At 51.8% G+C, this 21,273-nt stretch overlaps 1 protein-coding gene across 4 annotated transcripts in view; it reads left to right on the forward strand.

Annotated features, from left to right (window-relative positions):
• CEP164 (centrosomal protein 164) overlaps positions 1-21,273 on the forward strand; it is a 52,517-nt gene that overhangs the window by 7,638 nt on the left and 23,606 nt on the right. The window contains exons 6-12 of one of the 4 annotated variants that reach the window (XM_059719822.1): positions 113-1,711; positions 5,054-5,212; positions 6,784-6,912; positions 7,775-7,852; positions 14,216-14,644; positions 16,360-16,434; positions 18,504-18,587. In XM_059719822.1, the coding sequence (XP_059575805.1) occupies positions 113-1,711; positions 5,054-5,212; positions 6,784-6,912; positions 7,775-7,852; positions 14,216-14,644; positions 16,360-16,434; positions 18,504-18,587 (2,553 nt within the window). Of the gene's footprint in view, positions 1-112; positions 1,712-5,053; positions 5,213-6,783; positions 6,913-7,774; positions 7,853-11,814; positions 11,926-14,215; positions 14,645-16,359; positions 16,435-18,503; positions 18,588-21,273 lie in introns of all 4 variants that reach the window. The other 3 variants (XM_059719823.1, XM_019496269.2, XM_059719824.1) reach the window with 3 other exon arrangements.

The following is a 21,273-nucleotide window of genomic DNA, read 5'->3' on the forward strand; positions in this document are numbered from 1 at the left end:
TCTTCTTCATGTGCAGCAGACTCTCTCCTGTGGCCTTCTGGGCATTAGATAAGAGTGAATGTGTAGTTGTATGGTTCATGTTTAAGTTATTTGCTAATGTTTGTCCACTTAGGAAATGCAGCCAGAGCCAGGGATTCTTCCTTCAACATCCTTTTATCAGATATCCTCTCCCATCCTGCCCTCCTGGTGCTTGAGTCCTGATCTAGAACAGAATAGCCAGATTAAGAACGAGGGCTTCCTTAAGAAAGGTGAAAGGATGACCCTGAGCCAATCATCAGAGGCGAGTGACTCAGACGCACTGTTTTCAGGCACTCAACCAAATAATCTGCAGCCGTTTCTTTCATCCAAGCCTAGCAGAACTTGCCAAATGTTAGCTGATCTGGAGATTTTAGGAAGAGGTCCATCTTTTAGCAAATCAGATGCAGGCACCCAGCAGGGCCCAGACAAATCAGCGGAACATTGTCTTTATTTTTCTGACTCTGAACCTGAATATCTAGATGTGGTTCGGACAACGGAGGTAGATTCCTATGTGTCAAAGGAATCCTCTTCACCAGACCTTGAAAATGGGAAAACCATACTTGGTTCCCAAGAGGTCTTTGAGGCCCAAAGCCTGTTATTTGTGGAAGAACAGATGTCTGAAAACCAGAAGAAAAAAGAAATGACAGAAGAATGTGTCTGCCAGCCTGCAAATGATTTGCCAGTCAGAGAAAGAGCTAGGGGCCCGGCTGGTGACGAGGAGCGAGGTCCAGGTTTGTTGCAAGCCACAGTCAGGGAAGCTGTTTTGGCTGCTTGTGCCTCTAACCCTGTTTTTCATGGTAAGACATGTGAAGCGATTCCCCTACATGCCAGCCCCATGGAAGACCTGCACTTGCTGGAAGAGGTTGCTCAGAGTCTCCCAGAAGAGCTGAGTTCACACAGCGACATGGTGGAGAGCAGGAGGGAAAAAAACCTTCTTGAGCCAGTATTGAGTCCAACCACCACACTGGGCAAGTGCTTTGTGACCAGCAGCAGGCAGGGCAGAGAGGGGCCAGAATGGGCAAGGGTGGCTGAACCCGATACATGCCTGCGAGCATCCAAGGACGATGGTCTCTTGGCCATCCCTTGCGTGACGTTAGAGACAATGCTGCGTGCTTCAGAGGCCGGGGGAGGAAGCGGAGTGGATGCTTCTGCTTTGATGGGAACCTGCTTCCTTGAATCGGTTTTCCCTTGTGCTGCACCAGAAGAAGAGAAGGCAGCAAGTGGTGTGGGGTCTGAATGCGGCAGCAGCCATTCGAGCAATGTAGCTGATAATGTTGCACCACTGATTTGGAGAGAGGGCAGTAACTTCTCTTGGGATCTCCAGAGTTCCTGTGAGTCTGATGATCACCTGGATTTGCTTGCTTCTGCTAAGGGGCCCCTGCTAATTCCCCCCCTCGTCATGCCTCAGGAGTGTGCCCATGACAGTTTGAGGATGGAACTTGGTGGGTTGTCTGGTGCACAAGAGAGGGATGAGGAGGAAGGACAAGAAGAAGCAGAGGAAAGAGAGGGCAGGCCAGAGCAAGCCCCTGATGTGCTGAAGGGAGAGGCGTTGGCCGGGGGGTTGCGAGTTCCTCCGGCTTGGCTTTGTCAGACAGCTGAATGCCAGGAAAGCAGCAGGCTCTACTGGCAAGTGGAAGTGGAGATGACCCAGAGCAGAACAGCAGAGATTTGGGACGGAGCAGGCAATGATGAGGTAGGCAGCTTAGCTTTTCAACCCCCTCCGTAATGGGACTATGATGAGGTCTCTGAGGACATGAGACTGCGGTATTTTTCTGCGCTTAGCTAATTGTTAGGAAGGAAAAACCAAACAGAGGTAATAGTCCCCTGGGCTGATGTGGCAGGTATTTTACTGGGTTGCTTAAAGCTTCAAAGGCGCAGGTTGCAGCTGATCTTCCTTGCCTGGTAAGTACTGTTAGTTGTCTCTTGTATTATTCTACCACTGAAGAATTAATACTCTTACCTTCTAAACTATAGTTCGGGTCACTTGCAATGGGGAATTACCTTGGCATGGCTACACAGAGTTACAGCGTGTTTATCGTTTGTGTTTCGCTTGCTCGGAGACTCCAGTTAAGATTGGGACCCCACTGGAATAGGTGATGCACAAAAACTGAGTGAGGGACATTCCCTCTCCTAGGGAACTTGTAGTCCAAACAGACCACACAGCCAAATGTGGGGAGATGGAACCACTTCCTCATTACCTTTTCTGGACAGGGGCCAAGGCTCAGAGGGAGAAGTGATGCAGGTAAGGCTGCACAAGGTGCTTATGGCAGATGTAGGCATGGACTTCGGTCTCCTGAGTCAGCCCTGCACTGTAGCCACATGGCCACCTATCCTGTTAAATACTATTGCGGGGGAAGAAGGGTGAGTGGACTAGCCCCATGATCCCTGGCAGGCATTATGAGTAGCTTCTCGAGACACTGTACTGTTAACCTCCACCACTGCTCGTGGTGTCCTGCATCCCAGGCCGTTGGACAAACTGGCTGGGTTGGTGAAAAGAAGAGCAGCAAAGAGGCAAGGGCATGGTGCCAGCCTGAGAGCATTCCTCCCATCCTCCTTCCACCCCTCCCCTGGGGAACCAAAGGGACCCAAGAGGCCCTTCAAAGCCCTGCCGCTGCTAGCCTGGCAGTTGGCATGGGGAGGTGGGAGCATGCTCTGGGTGCAGGGTAGTGCTTTCCTGCTGCCTTTGGCTCTGAATACTGCGGAGCAAATTCTTCACTCTTCCTGCCTTGATAAAACAGCAAATGCAAAGGGTCCTTGTTCCTTTCCTACCACTATTAGGACATCTGTCCTTGGCTACGATTGCCTCGTTAATTAAACATAGAAGCTTCTGGATCTAGATGATGCTTGATCTTGGATGTCAAACGCCCCAGCTGATTTGCTCTTGCTTGCAGCTGTCTGTGCTTGGTCCTCATTCCTTCTCCCCAACGGGTGGTGGGAATGAGCGCTGTCCCTGTTGCAAGCCAGACAACGATGTTGTATGCCACTGTGGGGGCAGGAGGAGCTGGGGCTGAGGCCATAGCATCTAATGCAAGGCTCTTTCCTCTGCTGCATACAGCAGGATCCGCCACATCACTGCGAGGAACATTCTGGGCTGTTTTGTTCTTTGTTCATAAGTAATTGCTACGGTTTAATCAGAACTTGCCAAATCGTTTGTTCTGAAGGAATAAAATAAAATAAAAGGTCAGTGTGTGTAATGTAAATGAATTGCTGTGCTCCCCTATTGCTGGTATCCAGCTGCGACTCCACCGAATTGCTAGCTCCAGTTTCTAATTACCAGCATGTGGTAGCACTCAGTTAGCTGATAATAACTATGACTATAAATATCAGATAAACTGCAGATTATCCTGAAAGTTTTAATTAGCCCGATGGAAGTGAGTTTATCTTTGCTGAAGGACAACTAACATCCACAGCTCCATACACATAGTTAATGGCCATCTGTAGACAGTAATTAGTTAAGCCCAGAATGTGTAATTTACCCTATAACTGCTGATTTGGCGACGGCTCGGCAGAGGAGAGATCAGCGCGCAGCTTTCTCCTTTTCCCTGTCCCCCAGCGTGCTAGTGAATTAACTGTGTTTTCAGTCTGTAATTTTATATAAACACAGAGCACAGGAGGCTCCGATTTACCAGTGCACATGCTCTGTCACAGCAGTGACACAGAGCCGTGCTGGCATACTGTGGGCATCGCTGCAGCGTGCGTTCCCCTCCAGCTTACCTTGTGCTGCAATGCACCGCGAGGTGTGAACCGTTGGATGAGGAATTCCATTGTGCGGGGAGCGGAGTTGAGCTTTCTGTGGCAGGAGTCAGCCCGTAGCTCTTCGACCACCCCTCAGAGTGTAATTCAAATTTTTCCTCTTCTCATCGGGCCACTTGCCTTTGGCCTCTCCTCCCGCTTGTCCTGTTTGATGTCAGTGCTTTGATGGGACTCACACTTGCTCTCATGGAAGAGGAGGAATTGCTTGGGGGAGGGGAGTGTGGCTGTACTTACGTACAATACAGAGATCATTAGGAACCTCTGGGTGAAGTTCTGCAACAGAATTGCCTGCCACTGGACAGCTTCACCTTCCAGCTAAAGGTGTCACTGCAGCCCCACTTCTGTCTCAGAAAGAGGTGCATATTGCAGTTGACAGAGGGCAGGAGGCTTCTGGCCATCTGGGTGAGACTGCTGTGTCTTACTGTGCTGCAGGGTGGCACTTGGGGAGTAGGGGTCTGATCCCCACTTGGGTGACTGGAGGACTAAGCAGTCTAATGCCAGGCAGATCCTGTGCCCTGTCTTGTTGGTTAGCTCCACTGCCCGGCTGCTGTTGCTTCCTGCGGGCAGCCCTATGGTCCTTCTCCCCTGCGGGTGGGAAGTTGGTGTGGGACACTGCCGGCATGGGAAGAACTAATGGGAGGAAAGATTGTGCCCAGAGCAGAAGCATTGTTAACCCTTCTGTTCATCCTCACTGAAAGTGTTAACTGCCATGAATGAATAAGTGTCCAGTTATAAATACACGTTAATCATTTTTTCTCTACTGAAGCAATCTGATCTGTCAGCCTTGGCCTCTGCTTCACTTACTCGGTACTATACAGAGCAGCTGAGGGACTGAATGGGGGGAGTACCATCCGGCTGCATTCGATGATGATAGGACAGAGATCCTGACCCCATCCGAGGCATTCGTGCGGTGTTCTTTGTGGCTGCACATGTAGTTCTGCCTGTGTGTGAATGTTGACTGTGTCCTGTCCCTTAACTCCAGCTCAGGAGTACTACCTATTAGCTCTGTAAATCAGACTCCTCGCTAGTGTAAAACAAGCAGCCATGCATTCATCGTGGCCTTTGGGAGGGCTGTACGCATGAGTCAGCCAACCTGCTGTTTCTTATACATCTGACGTGTTTGCACTCGCTTGGAACAGCTTTCCGGTGGGGGTGGTTTAAATGTCGGCAGACAGGGTTTAGGTGGGAGGGAGATTTATTTTCATTCTGGTATGCACATAATTTACATGTCATGCATGTTCGTTCTCTCAGCGGACCAGCACTGATCTTGTCCCCATCCTAGTCTCCAGGTTCCCTGCTTGCTCCTGCCCAGGCTCCCCTGGGGAATCTTGCTCCGCTACGTGGTCTGGTGGATGTTCCTGCCGGTGCGCTCCGTGGCCCGCTCAGTGCTGCTGTGGGAAACTTTGTGGAACCCAGTCCAGGGATCAGAGGTGGAATTGGGGTAACTGTCCCTCTTAGCTGCAAATCCTTTTGGGTTGCATTCATGGCAGCGAGCCACATTTGGAAGAATGGTTGCAACAGGTAGCAGGATGTTTAGGAAGTGGCACCTAGCCTCCCGTTTCAGAGGCTTCTGTCCAGTCATCTTTGGAAATATTGTTTCTGTCTATGTGTCTTTTCCCCCTCACTCTCTTCCTCTCTTTCCCTGGACCCCCCTAAATGGCAGTGATCCATGCATGCTCCTACTGCAGTCAGTGCGATGTTGTATCACATAAGAATTGCTTGCAATGTTTCCCTGCCTTCTAGCCATCTCCATTTGTATATCAGTGCCTGTCAGCCTGGTTTGTGAGCACCCACATGTTCTCTTTTAAATCCAGTCCTGGAGAACAGCTGGCTTGTTTAGGCAGTGGGACAAAGGGGCTCTCATTGCATCTCATCCCCATCTGGGAAGAAAGTCAGTTGGGCCCAGCCACGTTCTAGCAGGAGTGTCCACATCGGCCCCTTGCTGGTCAGTGCAGAGAGGACCATGGAGGCTGAATAAAGATGTTCAACAGCAGGAAGCAGCAAGGCACATTAAGGGGATGGAAAATAGCCTTTGCTGTAGGTGGTGCTCCAGGCCCAGATGCTGCATAAGGGTCATACATCACCAGCGATTTCTATTAAGTGCATTTTTCAGGAACTTAATTTCTTATTTAATTTGAAACCGACCCATGTTAAGGCCAAAACTTGCCCTATTCTATTCATGGCATGTAAACTGAATAGAGACAATTATTTGAGCAGCACATGTTGGCCTGTTAGGCCACTGAACTGGAAGAAATCACTGGCTAAACACCTGGAAGTAGGGTGGGTTGAAATACTGAACCAGCCTGGACAGCTGTGGATTCTGTGGATGAGGCTCTGCTTTCCATCCATGTGCAGCCTGACAGAAATCCTGTATACAACAGTCAATACAACTGTAAAAAATTAGTCCTCTGAATAAACGATGCCATGTCATTGTTTCAGTAAGTGGGCATGTATTGTGTCCTCCCGGCTAACAAGAACAAGTACCAATTTTGCCAGACAAAAGCAGAACATAGCAAAGGTTCAAATGAAAATGAGATAAAAATCAAAGCCTTAAATCAGGGTTTCCTGCTTGCTGATTTCTAAGCTGATTAAAGTTGGCAATTTAAATCAACCCTCCCTGGTCCCTTGAGCTATTAATCTCCCACCTTCTAAGAGCTTCAAATCCATCTCCGAGAAAATGGGAGGAAAATCACTTTCAAATTGTTCTGTTGAATTAATATCTGTGGAGGGCAGGAAGATTCTGGCTTTGGAGGCAATCCTTGCCCTAATTAAAAGTGCAGCCTAAAGGAAACTGCCACATCAGTAGCCAGTTAGGGTCTGTTCACAGTGCCTTTGCAAAACAAATGCTCATCGGACAGTTCAGTTAACGTGCAGCTTTTTGGTGGTGTGCTGCTAGGCTGGTGAAGCTTGTGGCATGGGGTAGCACTGTGCTGTTGACTGGGTTGCCATGCTTCAAGAAGCCTGTGTGTACACCTGTCTTCTCTAAGTTTCATTTGTTTTTTGACTTTGCAGCCTGCACAGACCCTTAAAGCCACTGGCCAAGCCAAGAGCCTGCTGGGGTTCATCCACCAGAAGAAGGACTTCTTAAATCTCATGACACTAGATGAAGGAGAAAATGAAGACGAAGAGAGTGAGAATCAGGTAGTGAGATGTGTGAAGTGCACTGGGTCTGTGCATTATTTTGTGAATGGTACAGGGAATTCCTGTGGAGTATACAATGATAGGCCATCACTGAGGGGGGACTAGCGACATGGAATAGCCAGTTGCTCCAAAACCTCTAGGTGTATCATAGTAGGTAGGGTCGGAAGGGACCTAAACAGATCATCAAGTCCGACCCCCTGCCTTGGGCAGGAACGGATGCTGGGGTCATGATCTCCCCTGCTGGTCCCTTGCAGTTGTGCTCCTGGATAATTTTCTCAAAGATCTTCCCCACGACTGTGGTAAGACTGATGGGCCTATAGTTACCTGGGTCCTCCTTTCTCCCTTGTTTGTAAATGTGGACCACATTGGCCTTTTTCCAGTCATCTGGCGCCTGACCGGAGCTCCATGAGCGCTTGTATAGCCGTGCCAGGAGCCCTGCAATGACCCCCACCAATTCAAGCTTTTGTCAAGCTTGCCTTGCCCCTTCTAGGGCATCTAACCCTATTTTGTCTGTAGGGCCATAGTGAAGTAAATGTCTTCAGCCTTATTGAGCACCTTGTTCATGTGCTGTAGGGTACAGGCAGTTGCAGATGATGTCAGGGTCAAATCCTTCCTGCCCACCTGAGGTTCCTTTCTCCTGGGGTGGCTGTCTGCATGGCACACCTTCCTGCCATGGGTCTTTAGCCATCAGAGGGCAATTTTGAAATGAATTGGATTCTAACATTGTGCTGTTTCAGTACTGTGCTGTCTGGTTCTGCTACCACACATCTGCTTGGTACAGCGTTTAGGATTCCTTCCCACGTGGTCTAAAACTGGGTCCAGATAAGAACTCAGTGATGGTTTCTTTTCTTCAAATGCACAGAGTCTGCGAGGAACAGCAGGATTGCTCCAAAATGTGCACATGGACATCAGTGCCCTGGGAAGCAGTTTCGATTACGAGGTAAGAAGAGAGCGCCCTTGGAGTCATGGCTGGTTCTTGGGCGAGACGTTGGCCAATTCAGGCCAAGGTGGTAATGAATCAGTGAACATTCTTGATGCAGCAGAAGGGCTTGGAAGTTGAGATGCTTTTGTATTCATTAATGCCCAGTCTGCAAATGATACAGACCATCTGCTTGAAACAGGCCTTGTAAATGAGGTCCCAGGGTTACATTTTTAAAATAATGCTCGTGCCTTTACGTTCTCTTGCATTGCCATAAAATAGCTCTTTGTAGCGGTGTAAATGCCTGTATAGAAGTCACCATCATTCAGGCCGTATAACAGGTTTATGTGAGTAATTTGTTTTGATGTTGTAAAAATTAAAAAAAAAAAATCAGCTTCAGGAATGACGTACTTATTGATAGATCTCTTTCCAAAGGTTAATTGCTTGGAAAGTTTGAGTCTAATCTAGCCAGTCCTTGAGTTCTTTGTGAGTGGGAGTGGGAAAATAAAAATTCCCATTTAAAAACAATAGCAAAAAAAATTACCACTCTCATTTTTGTTGTATAGGTACACTTAAATATGGCTAACGAATGAAACTAGGCAGGTAAATATCCTTGTTCAGATTCTACTTCGATGATTAGCTGAGCGAAAAAGAACTCACTGAAACAGCTACTCTGAGCCGCTGACTACATATCTACTGAGCAGTTTAAGTGCTGTTGAAAAGCATGATGGTATCGGACTCTTCTGTGACATTGCAGGGCAGAAGGTTCCTGCCTGCCTGCCTCATTAGCAATCTTTAAAATACTGTGCTTGCTCGCTCAAGTGGGCGCAGGGGCATGTTTTGGTTTGTGTGCTCGGAAGGATATTTCTGCTTGCAAAAGACAGTTAATCATAATATTTGCAGTTATGAAACATTTTTGTATTCCTGTGAATGATTCCATGTGGCTTCTTGTTGTCTTAAATGAATCAGTACACCTCACTGCTCTGAGCCATGCTTACCACGCTTCCTGTCATGCTGTGGGGTGGTGAAGAAGATTAAGGGGCCACAACCGTCCTTTTGGCCCCCCTCTTATGAGTTGAGGTTGTCATCAGGTAGCATCTGTGCTGGACAGGGTTTGGTTGCCTCATTTCCTTTTCTAGGAAGTGTAGAGAAATGGCATTCTCAAGTTCAGTAAGGAAAACGGTATTTTCATGATGTCACCAGGGTTTTTTTTCCTTCCTGGACCTGCTGTTTCAACATCGCCCCTCTTTTTGGCAAGAGCACTCCGGTTCTGTGATTTTTGTGGTGACAGATGAGTATTGCAGATGGCCCATTCCTTAATGAACCTTTGTCACTGTCCCTGTATGTTGCTGATTTACATTTCTTCCTTCAAATGTGATGCCTCACCAGTGACACTGCATATCCAGCTTTGAGGAGGTGCATTTCTTTCCCCAGGATCTCATGCTCCTTGCACATGCATACTTTATGGTGATCAGGTTGAAGATGAGAGGGAGACAGTGGGGCATGCATTGCAAACAGTCTGTAGTGATCAGACCCAACTGTTCACATTGATGTTAATCCCGTCTTGCTACTGGGGAAACTTGGCTCCAGCATCTGAAAGGCAAATTAATTTCTTTTAAGATGCTATACAGTCTTTTCATTATCCTTTTTCATGGTGCATGGAAATTGAGCTTTAAAGCACTTTGCCAGAGAGCTTGTTAGCTTTGCTGGGCAAAGCGTGCAAGGGATTGCATTAACCTAGACAGGAATAGGAAGGCTATACGCTCCTATTATCTCCAGAGCACCAAGAAGCCTGACGGGCCCCAGTTCATCGCTGAAATGTTTAGTTAGTCTACAAGGTGCAAATCTACCCTACCTTCGTATGTCTAGGAGCAGAGCACTCTTAGCATTTCACTGATGTGGAGGGGCTTTGAGAATCTGTGATAAAATGGCAGTTCTCACCCACCAGTGAGGCTCCCTCCATCTTAAAAACTAGTTACCAGGATGGATGGTATCTTCAGGTTGTTAACACTGCACTGGAAATTATTATTCACTTGTAATTCCATAAGATGGCAGTAGAAAAACATTGATGTTGGCCAACTCTCGCTCTGCATCCCAAGGCATTCTCCAGTTTTATTATGAACAAAATCAGAGGGAGGAGAGAGGGCTTGTAAAACAGGCCCTACGTGGACGAGCATATGAAGTGCTGGGGTGAAGCATTAAAGAAGCCAGATTGCCTACCAAGCTGGTAAGAATCCAGGCAGGGATCAGAGGCAAAGAGTCCATGTCCAGAGACACTAAGCAATGGTGTTAGTGCCGTGCCAAAGTGCAGGAGTGTTTGGTGAGAATTGAGACTCCCGAATTAAACGAGCCAGTCCAGAGCAAGGAGCATGGCCAGGAACAAATCCAGCGCTCTCCAAGGGTGGTGTTTGGAATGAGGCAGAGGGAAAGGAGTAACGCAATTAGGGACTGGGGTGAAACATCAGAATAAGCCAGAGGCTGAAGAACTGGAGAGTGGGTTTCCTTCCATCATGAGTCATTTGTACCTATGAAACCGGCACCTTTTCTAAGGACAGGGGTGCTTAGTGGGGCCAGAAATGATGGGCTAGTGCTGGTTAACTAGTTTCTGAGCCCATTTGGAGGGATTTGCCTGTATCTCTAGTTCACGTGGTAATTGCTGGAGTGGCATTAACATGCCTAGGTGCACATGAGGATGTTGGAGCACATGGAAATGGCCTGAGAGCCCCTGCCTGGGGGTTAGTGGACAGAGAATGCTGTGCAAGACAGCAGGCAGCTGGACTGTCCGGGGGCTCTGGTGCTGTGCATGGTGAGGAGATCCCTCTCCAGATCAACTCCAGGGGTCACATGGTCTGTCTGTGCTACAGAAAAATAAAATGCAGCAATGATATTTTTTACCAGACGGTAATGTTTGGAGGGAGAACTCCATCTGTACCCAAACTCTGCGCAGTGCAGCATGCTTGCATGTGTTCATGACGGGCCATGTGTGAGAGCAGCACTGCCTATTCCAAGGAAATCGCACCTCTCCCCAGCTGTCCCTAAAACACCAAGACCGCGCTGGCTGGCTGAGGGGCAGGAATGGGACAGGCTGCTCACAACGCTGTTCTCTTCACTACAGCAGAGAGCACGGTTAAAAATGGCTATAGCCAACCTAGTGCTTTCAGGCTGGTGGGGTGAGCCCCTGCTCTGGGGAGTGCTTGGGAGAACCATGGATATGTTTAAATGGCCAGTGCTTTGACCGTTCACCAAGCAGCAGCCCCAAAACTCATGTAGTGGGACCAGCTTGGCACCTGGGTGTTTGGGTTGCATGCTGCCAGGCAGGGCACAGGAAGCACTTTGACTGAGGACCGTCCAGCCCGGGCTCACCCACTGGCAGCTGCTGTGACTATCTTCACACGTGGGTTCCCTGTCCCCTTTCGGTATCTGTGCAGCCTTGCGCTGAAGCTCTCCTGGTGGAGGGGTCTCTGGGGAGAATTGTTGCTCTCTCGTGCCAGTGGTCTGGATAATCTGCTACCAGGCTGTGTTCACATGGCAAGGAGGTGAACCTGGAGAGCGATGCAGTAAAGCATTCTGCAGAGACGAGGATGGGTGGGTTGGGGCTGGGGGTGTGTGGCGCATCTAGTGCTGTCCCTGGGATTTTCATGAACAACTTGTGGGAAGTAGGTGCCTGAGTCCAGCAATGAAGTGCTCTGGATTCTGCTCCTTTCAGAGTATCAAAATCCACCCAGCTCCGTTATGTTCTGGAGACAAGCGGGGGGAATCGAGGGATTCCCTACTGGTGATGTTTCTGCCTTTCTTCTGGAAATGTAATTTGTCTTCCATTAAGACAGCATCAGTAAGAAGAAAGATGCAAAATGCTAAATTCCTCTCTGGGTCGTTAGTCCATGCTGTACTGGCGGGAGGGGAGGAAGCCATGATGAGCAAGCGCCCTGTGTTCAGAGGGCGGCAGGGGCGTGTTGGCTAGCAGATGTTACCCCGTTCATCAGGGCAGCTGCAAAGCAGAGGAGGACGGCCGTGGCAGCCGGTTAGCTGACGTCACAGAACCCGAGCTCCAGCACCGGAGGAATTCTGCCGATGAAACGGGAAGTCTGAGAGAGGTGACCAGTGGCTCTCTGACATCACTGGCTTGCATGATGTCACTGAGGCTTCGAGTAGAAAATAGCTCGCTCCTAGTGCTATGATGTGGCATCAGGGGGTTGCATTGTTTGGCTCTGTCCCCTGGCAGTGCATGAGAAAGACTTACCACCCTGCAAAGCAGCAGGAAGGCATCCTTCCTGACAGCCGCAGAACCTGCCCCGCTCTGTGGGCTGCTCTGTCTGAGCACAGCCTTAACTCGTGACTCTGGCTTCCAGCAGCAAAAGCCATAGGGCTCGCATTTGGTTTGCTGGTTGAAAGCAAAATAAAGATAAGTTTCCTGCACGGTGATCCTGCCCATGAAAGTCGTGTATGCTCCAGCGGGTGACACGGCTGCACTGTTGCGTGCGCTGAGCAGGATACTGCTGCAGATCAAGACTTGCTTCCTGAAATCCAGCCCCGTCCATATAGCTGGGTTTGCTTCAGATCTGTGCTGATCGCTGGGGGCGTTCTGTTCAGGAGTAATTTACTTGACGGGCAGGAGTTGCACACCATGTCACTCAGCTGCAGGTAGATTATGTGCCAGCTTGCAGGAGGACCAGCTGGAGCCAATTACTACCTGACTAGCACTCGAATGCCTAGAAGGACTTGCTCTGTCCTTGCAAAATGGAGGCTTTGCTTGTGTGAGAGACACATAGCTGTGTCTTGTGTAGAGCTGTGTGTAGCGATCAGTCAGACGCAGCATTGCAGCTAGGCTTCCCACGTCTGTCCTCGAGGCTGTGCAAAAACCAGTTTCTGAGCTGGGCCACTGGCTCATACGAGCTTTGTCCTAAGAGACATCTGCCTCTTTGTATGCAGAGGCCCCACGAGTGCTCCAGTGAATGCTGCTGGGTGCCTGTGCCCATCAGAGGGAAGAGCGTACCCATTTGTGTGGTGGGAATGGTAGTAGCTCCTGTTTGGTCCATGTGTCATGCTGTGCAGTCAGGACCCTGTGCAGTCCACTTGGAGAGGGGTGAACGTTGCTGTGGGGTGGCCCTTCCTAAAAGGCACTCTCTCGCACGTTCAGTGGTGAAAAGGGTAAATTCCAGAGCAGACCATCCCATGAGGCACAGCCGGTGGGCACACGTCTCTTTGGGCACACTGACATCCACACCTAAGGAGGAAGTGCCATGGAGACCAGGGAAGATAATTGTCCAGATTGTAAAATCAGTTCCCAGCCCTCATTTACCCTGGCAAGCCCCGGAAGGCCAGCCAGCTAGAGCACAGCATGCTTATAGGACCATTAGCTGGGTACGGAGCTGCTGTGCAGATGGGCTTGAGGCTTTCCTTCCACTCCCCATTCAATTGGTGGTGACACTTGGAAGTGCAGCATTAGGGGAAAGTGATTTGGTTGCTGTCTGCCCTTCCCTAACTTGACTAATAGGTCGGTCGACTGGAGCCAGAGAAGCTCCCTCAGTGGAGCGACAGCCCGTAGGAATCCTTGCAGCCGATGCTTTAAAGCAACACCACAGTAAAAAAATCCCCTGGTAAAACATGCCACTCATGCACGGTGTGCACTGTACAGAGGCTTGTCGCTGCAGTGGTAATGAAACAGCAGTAACGAAACACCTGTGCTGCAGGTGGCTCCATGCATGCTGATGAGGGACGTTGCCTGCTTGCCCAGGTCTTGCACTACCGTGAGGGTCCCAAACTCCTGCTGCCAGGCCACGTTGCTGGATCTTTGGGGGCCTGGGCCCTTTCCCAAGTGCAGCATGCACCATGCAGAGAGCTCTAGACAGTCCCGGGGCACCAGCCTTTGTGCTCTGCTTGGTTTTGTCCTCCTGAACCTGAAGACTTGCGCCTTTAATTCCTGCCAGGTCTTGGGCCTATGCCGAAGAGGGCACTGTGCTGGACACACCTTGCCTTACCTCCCCTTAGGTGATGGTTCCAAGCAAAATTTACAAACCCAAAAGCACTGTCCTTTAGAAACAAGTCTCTGCTACTAAACAGACTGAGGTTCTGTGAGTGCTGCCACAAGGCACAGCCTGCGGTCGCCATAACCCCGTCCCTAGCGCATGCCTGCTAGCATCCGTAGAATGTGCGAGCCGCTCAGTAAAAGCCAGTTCCAGCCCCGGGAGGTGAAGTGCATTCAGCATAATGAGGCCCCTTTTCCCAAAAAGGGAATAAATTAAAAGCAGCCTCACTGAAGTACCCTGAGCTTTGCCATCCTTCCTGTAGGAATATGTAGCCCCGCTTTGGCAATAAGAATCTTCCCCTAGCTGGGGGAGAGCGGTCATGGAGTGCAGCTGTAATTGTCTTTAACTTGCTGCCTAGAAGGAGTCTTTACAAGCAAGACATGCTGAAGGAGAGGAGTCCTCTGCTGGTGCGTGCCCTCCGACTCCAGATAAACTACTCTACAGAGATGCTGACAGCAGCCTGTCTGGCCTAAACAAAGAGGAGTGTGATGGGAAACCCCCTGGGACTGAGCTAATGGAAAAGGAGGATGCTAAGGTAGAAGGTGAAATCTCAGCAGCTCAGGAGCAGCCAGGCACTCTGGGGGAGAAGACGACAGCGGGGACGGACGCGCCCAGCAGTCGTGGGCCGTCCAGCGCTGCATCTCCAGATGCGGGAGCTGCTGAGGCAGATCAGCCAGCAAGCCTGGCGGTCACTGTTGACACTGTGTCCATCGATGGGAAGGTTGCAAGTGAAACGAGGGAAGAAGCAGCTGATTTGCAAACAGACAGCAAGCTGGAGGCTGGAGAAGTAAGGAACTGGCCTGTTTGGGCAGGGCTGTGCGTGAGAGGTCTGGCCTGTCCTGCCCTCTCCCCGGCTTTCCGAGACCCAGGTATAGGAAGGCACTTCCAGCACGTGCTTACATCCTGTTGCCTTTGGTGGGATGTAGGCAGGTGGCTTGGAGCGAAGCGTGTGTGTAAGCACTTTCCTAGGCGCTGATGCGTTTCTTGGAGGGGATTGCAGTTCTCTACAAAATCCCAGCCTTGAGCTAGGGAACCCTACTTTGATATGCATGCAAAGTGCTGTCCAAAGCACCTGACAGGCAGAAACACGGCACCGGGACACTGCTTTTGAATCTTTCAGTGCTGCCGCCTACACTGAGTAAGCAGGTTTTACAGCGAAGTTCACACCAAGCCCAGCTGTCAGTGGTTCTTCATCACTCCCCTTCTGTGTTCTCTCTGTCAGCTTGTGCAGGGGGAGGGGGCAAAGGTGTAAAAGTGCTGCCAGTTGTGGTGTCACAACTCTGAAGGGGGAGATGCTGTAGGGAGAGGGGAGAGGACCGAACTGCAGAGGTTGCTTCCAGAGCTGTGGGTTGTCTACAGTGCCTCCTGGTAGCCAAGTTACCTTCCCCACCCTTTTTGAAGAGAGACCCAAAAACTGACTGGCTGGAGAGCAGAAGGTGCCTTCTAGTGTGGTCCCTGGTGAGAGCAAAGCCTGTGCTGGCCCAGCAAGGCAGGTTGAGCGCCTGAGCTGAAGCAGGGGACACGCACAGGAGCTGGGCGTGCCATGCACGTGCAGGCATCCAAAGGCGTTAGAGCCGTGGTGAAGTGATTCGCCGCAGTCCAGGCTCTCTCTTCCTGCAGTTATGGAGTATTTGTAGAGCACCTTCTCTGTACAAGGGCTTTGGAAGTTACAACGCAGAACCTAGATGGTGCTTCTCGGGATAAGGCCCTGAGATGATAAGGTCCCTTCCAGCCCTATGGCTCTATGATTCCAAGGCCTTGCATGCATGTTCAGCGTCGCTCGTGGGAGCAAACCTGCTGAAGCCAGTGAGACTGCTCAGGGGCTCAGAGTTAAGCAGGCACTAGTGCTGGGGATTGGGACCGGTGGGCCACTCCTGTTAGCATCCATACTTGTTATTGGCCATAGTCTTTGGAGCAGCACTGCAGCCCTCAGTGCTGTAGTGCTGTGTTGTTCTGAGCATCATCCTGATCAGGCCCACATGTGTGTCTAGGAGTAGGGGTTGCACAGGCATTGCTAATTAAGGGTGATTGCCAGTCATAGGAGGTAGTGCACTATCTGGATGGGAAAATGGATAGAGGAACATGAGTCTGGGAGCTGAGTGGCAAGCTGGAGACCGGCAGGGAACAGTGGTTGGAGTGAGGTGTATGTGGGGTTGTCAGAGGCTTTGCAGGAGCTTGGGCGGTCGACAAGGCCTTGCCTCAGGAAGCCCATGGGTTTGGCAGCTCATCTGAAGAGCCTTCCCTGCTCTTTCCTAGCCCTCCTTTCTCCAAAAGTCCTTTCTCTGCATCACATGGTGCTTTCGGCAAGGCCATGGCTTGCACCCTTGGAAAGGTCTTCCCTGGATGCCCCAGAGACTTGGGGGTGGCTGCTTTCCTCCTCCCTGGTGCATTAGCTTGACTTCCCAAGTTTCGGCCGTTGTCCTCCTGCGTGTTGGGCATGCCCGCGGAACGGGGAGGGCAGCAGGCGCACGCTGTAACTTCTTCCTTTCTGGGTTTTTAAAGGACTCTGAGGCCAGCGAGCGTGGGAAGGATGCGCCCCTTGCTAACCATGTGGATCGCCAGCTGCTGCAGGTTATGGTGAGTCAGGGACCGGTTCCTGGGGCGTGGGCTTTGTTCTTGTGGGAGCACTGGGCCAGTTGCGTAGCTGGCATCTCCTGCATCCTGCAGCCCTGCCATCTGAGCTACTGCATGGTCCCTTGGTTGTTGTGGCTCAGCCCCACGTGGCATTCTGCAGCATGCTTGCCTGGCTCCTAAGCATCTTGAAGCATTCCTGAGCAGGTCAGACTGGTCTCGGCCTCTGGTGCTTTAAAGACAGAGCAAGCTGGACCTCCAGAGTGATTAAATTTGGGCCGATGTCCTGTGGTGAGTAGGTGGCAGAGCAAGGCGTAACCCCAGCTCTGATTCCCAAGCTGCCAGACCTCCCCCACGCATAAGCCAGACACAGCTTGGGGTCGAGTAGCCTGAGCAGGTGTTTTGGTGCTGGTTACCTGCTGAGGCCTGGAATGTGGGTGAGACTGGTGTGTCAGGAAGGCTGGGCTGTGGGATGATACGAGGCAGGCATACAGCCAAGGGGAACAGGCAAAGTTGGGGTATTGCAGGGTCTTGTGCAGAAGGCATGGGGTACAGTCGTGGTAAAGGGAGGCGTCCGCAGGGGAGCTGGAGATGATATAAAAGGGGCAAGTATCTTATCCTCTGTAGTGTGGGGCACAGTCCTTCTCTTGGGATGTTCAGGGCACAGGTTTAATTAACTGCTCCCCTGTGGTTGCCCTGGCAATGCTGGCCTTTTTCTTGCTGTTGCCTCTGGCATGTGCTGGGGTGCTGTCAGGGTTGTGGGTTTTGTGCCTTGTATATGTCGGGGAGGGCTTGAAGTGGCGGTTTGGGGCATTCCTTCAGTTAACAGTGGCCAGTGGACACGAAGACCCGTGGGGCCCCTTCCAGCACTGTGCTCCTGTGCTCATCCTCAGTTCCTGTCTGTGGGCTGTGTATTGGGTGGGTGTGGGGGGGGCAGCAAATGCATGAGGTCAGCTTGCTCAGCTGAAGCTCGCGGCCCAAATTAGAGAATGGCAAGAAAAAGGCAGTGACAAGCAGTGTAAAAACTCAGAGACAAGTGGGAAACGGCCCCTTCCCACCTGCTGAAGGGGAGTGGGGAACCTGGCTGCTCCACGAGGGGGAGGGGGAACATCCAGAAGGGTAGCCGTGAGCTAGGGAGGAAAAGGCCCATCAGCATCTTCTCATCTCCGCAGGAAGCTGCCATTGCCATCTGCCAGGAGGAGCGCAGGCGGTGTGGCCAGAGCATTGCTGGGAATGACATTATTTGTCAGCGTTAGCAGCAGCCCATGTGTTGGCAAGTGCTACGGCTCCCAGCAGCACCTTTCCATGGGTCTGCTACCGTCTGCACGTGCTCTGCGCACGCCTGGGCTGGCAAGGAGGACATCTCGGAGATCCACAGCCCTGTGGGCAGCTTGCACAGGCTGAATTTTAGGAAGTGCTCTTGCAGTATTAAAGTTTGAAATGCAAGGAGTAGGGGGAAGATCCTCCGTGGGGCCCTTTGGATGTGTCGCATGGTGTGTCTGCCCACTGGGCCTGCAAGGTGGGGGCAGGCACGTACCAGCATGAAACAGCGGGCGGGCTGGAAGCAGTCCTGTGAAGTCCTCTGGCTGCGGTGTTTCAGCCCTGCAGCCCGGGCGTGCGGGCTTACTCATTTGGGGATTACAGTTCTCAATCCCTGGCCCGTGGCTTGTCCAGCTTGGAGCCTCCAAAAAACTGTTTCCAGCAGGTCAGTTGGCAGGAGAACTGTGAGCTGGTGAATGTCTTTTGCACCATCTTTCCCTGCTCTCCTCTTCTGCTGCATGAGCTCTGCCCTGTCCTGGACTCCTCCAGCCTGGGAAGTGGGTATCCCAGGCCATGCCTCAGCACTGGCGTTGCAAGCAGGTGTAGTGCAGGGTCTGCCTGCCTACTGTTTTTGTCTTAGTGGCACGCCTCTCAGGCATATTTTGTTGAATCCTGATGTAACCATCTTTCTCTGGGCAGTTCTTCTCTATGCTGGTACAAGGGACTCAGCCCTGGGTGCTCAGATGAGCTAGAAGGAAGCACAGGCCCCTGTGGACCCCCCAGGAACTGACCCTCTCATTTTTTGTTCTCTTTAGGACTTTGGCTTCCAAAGTCGGCTCTCCGAGCAGGTGCTGGATGTGGACGCTCTGTCTCCTGTCCAGGATGGCTCTGAGCTGGAGGTGAGTGGTAGCAGTATGCTTGACCTTGGGTGCTGAGCAGCGGCTGGGGGAGAAGGCTGCATTGTTAGCTGCTCAACCACAGACAAGGCTTTGTGCTCTGCATTTCTGAAAGGAAGCTTCTGCAGAGCGTTCGGTGACTTGCCCAAGTCCGCACAATGAGTCTGTTGCAGAGCCGGGATGAGACCTTCGGTTGGCACGACTACAGCAGCCTGTCCAGAAGTGCAGGCCACTGAGGAGCAGAATAAGCTGCAGTGTGCGCTTCTCCTGGGCATCTGGTTAGCCGTGATGCCTGGGGCCGATGGCTTACGAGGCTTATATCGGGGCACGTGCATGCCCCTGGCCCTTGGCTCCCTGGCATGTACAAAGAACTGGCTTTCTCTGGGGCTGTGGTGGTGAGGCGGACTTTCTGCCATGTTGCTCGTCTGTGCGTGTGTATGTCTCTTTCCTCCCCAGAAGCAGATGGGTGGGATTTGGATGACAGGAAATGGTGGCAGGGAAAACAAATCTCTCATGCTGAGAGACAAAAAAAAAAAAAAATAGGATGGTGGGGGAGAGAGAGAAGAGGGGGTATTTTGCCCTGACCGTTTTCAGTAACGGGACTCAGGCTTTGTTTTTAGTGGGTTGCCAAATTTTCCCTGAGACCTGAGAGCCGTTCTCAGAGTCCATATGGAGCATAAAGAGTGGCAGCCATGCCCGTTCAGCAACGAGCGTGACTGCAGTAGGGCTGGGTTGGACTGCAGGGCATTTGGATGTGTCTTGGGTTTCTGTACTTGCCTTGGCAGCCCGGTGCGCCCGCCACGTATCGCTTCCGCCTCCCCTGCCACCTCTCTTGCAGCACACGAGCTCTGCAGTGCGTGGGTAGGCAGCAGGTCAGGCTCCAGCTGGGGCTCACTCAGCCTTGATCTGATTGTAAGTGAATCAATCAGCTGTTCTGGAAGAGACCCCGAGTGACAAACCTGCCACCTGTCCAGCAGAGAAGAGCCATCCAGGGTGCTCTGCTGGCTTTGGAGTACACACCTGTCCTCTTGTGTTTGAGAATGAGGATGATGAGATGCGAAAGGCAAACAGAGCACGTGCCTGCTGCGTCCCCGTCTGCCTCCCCGCCACCCCCTCTCCCCTTTGCTGCCACACAGGCTCGTGCAGACAGATTCCTCACTGGAGCAGACAGGCTTCGAGTTTATGGCAGCCTGGTCTCGAGCACAGAGAGGTGGATTTGAGCGGTGCCCCCTGCAGAACTGCAGCTGCTCCTTTGTGTAGAGAGACAGGAGGTTTTTGCCTGGCACTGGCGGGGTTTGTTGGACTGTTTGTCTGCAGACTTGGCTTGCTCTGCCTCTGCATCCTTTGACAAAGTGTGGATTTGAAATGGCCAGTGTGGCAGCCGAATGGCCTGTGCCAGGATGTGGGTTCTGCAGCCTGTCTGTTTTGTCGGGCCGTGTGGCAGCTTAGCCCCTGGTTTGTCCGTTGTCTACAATGAGGGACTGGGCTTCACTCCCAGCTCCGCTGCTGGGGATGGGTATGGATGGGTGGGTTGCTGCCTTCTCCCCTCACATCCTCCTTTTGCAGTGGGGCGAATGTTGGCCACGAGGAAGGGCAGAGTGCTGCACCCCTCACCAAGGGCTTTGAGATCCTTCAATACAGGTTTCACATAGGATGCAAGCCGTATTTTGCCTGGTCTGAGGGCCAGACAGTAAAGTTGGAGAGGAGGTGAAGTCTCCCTTTCAGGGCATTACTGTTTTATTTAACTTAAAAGAAAGCCAGGTTTGGAGCCAAAACAGCCTTACCCGTGCTAGCCTCCCCCCACGCCAACCTTCCCGTGATGGCTGCTTCTGTCTCAGTGTGGACTCTGAGCACCGCCTACAACCAGGGGACAGGAAGCCAAGCCAAGAACAGTCCTTGGCACCTTCACCTGCAGCTGTATGGGTGGGTGCTGCCCACTCATAGAGCTGCAGGGGCAGATGGCTCGGCAGAGCCACACTGAAAGCCAGGCCTCAGAGCCCAGTCCCCTGCTCTGTCTAGTAGCCAGCCCTCCCCTGGCAGGGGGCCTGATCCCCTGCAAGATGGGCTGACCTCCCCGTTTCACAACAGATCTGAGTCCTGAGGGACAGCCAGGAAGCAGCCCACAGCACGGGGCCAGGGCCGGCAGGGCCCAGTGCAGGCTCCGTCCCCATGGGCTCTTGTTGAGGTGGCAGTGATGGAGCCCAGGGCGAGGGAGAAGAGGTTTGCTGGGCTCTCCGGCACTCGGGAGCTGCGGCTCTTTGTGCCGGGGCAGGAGGAAGGGAGCCGGCACGCTGACGTGATGGGAAGTGACAGCACTAGCCGGGAATCCTTCTGCTGTTTGCTCCGCTAGAAATTTGCATAAATCACTGCTATTTTTAATTTCGTTTTTATTTTGGCTCTGCCCTGTGGTGCACTTCCATATGGCAAAGTCATGCCTCAGCTCTCAGCACTCCACCCTCAGTGAGCACGCCACCCCCGCCCCCGCGGCGCCTATACCAGTGCCTGGATCCTTGCTGGAAAGAGGCACGGTTAACGCTTTCCCTCCTGAAGGGGCACTGCCACCAGGGAGGTCTGGGGCTTCCCTCCCCTGGCTAGGTCAAGGCAGTGGGGGTGTTTCTGATGGCCCAGTCTTGTCCTATGCCGTTACCCAAGGCTCCACTGTCCATGTCTCTACTCCTTTATTCCCAGC

The sequence above is a fragment of the Alligator mississippiensis genome, chromosome 16 (assembly GCF_030867095.1).
Source record: "Alligator mississippiensis isolate rAllMis1 chromosome 16, rAllMis1, whole genome shotgun sequence".
In the NCBI taxonomy this organism is placed as follows: Eukaryota; Metazoa; Chordata; order Crocodylia; family Alligatoridae; genus Alligator; species Alligator mississippiensis.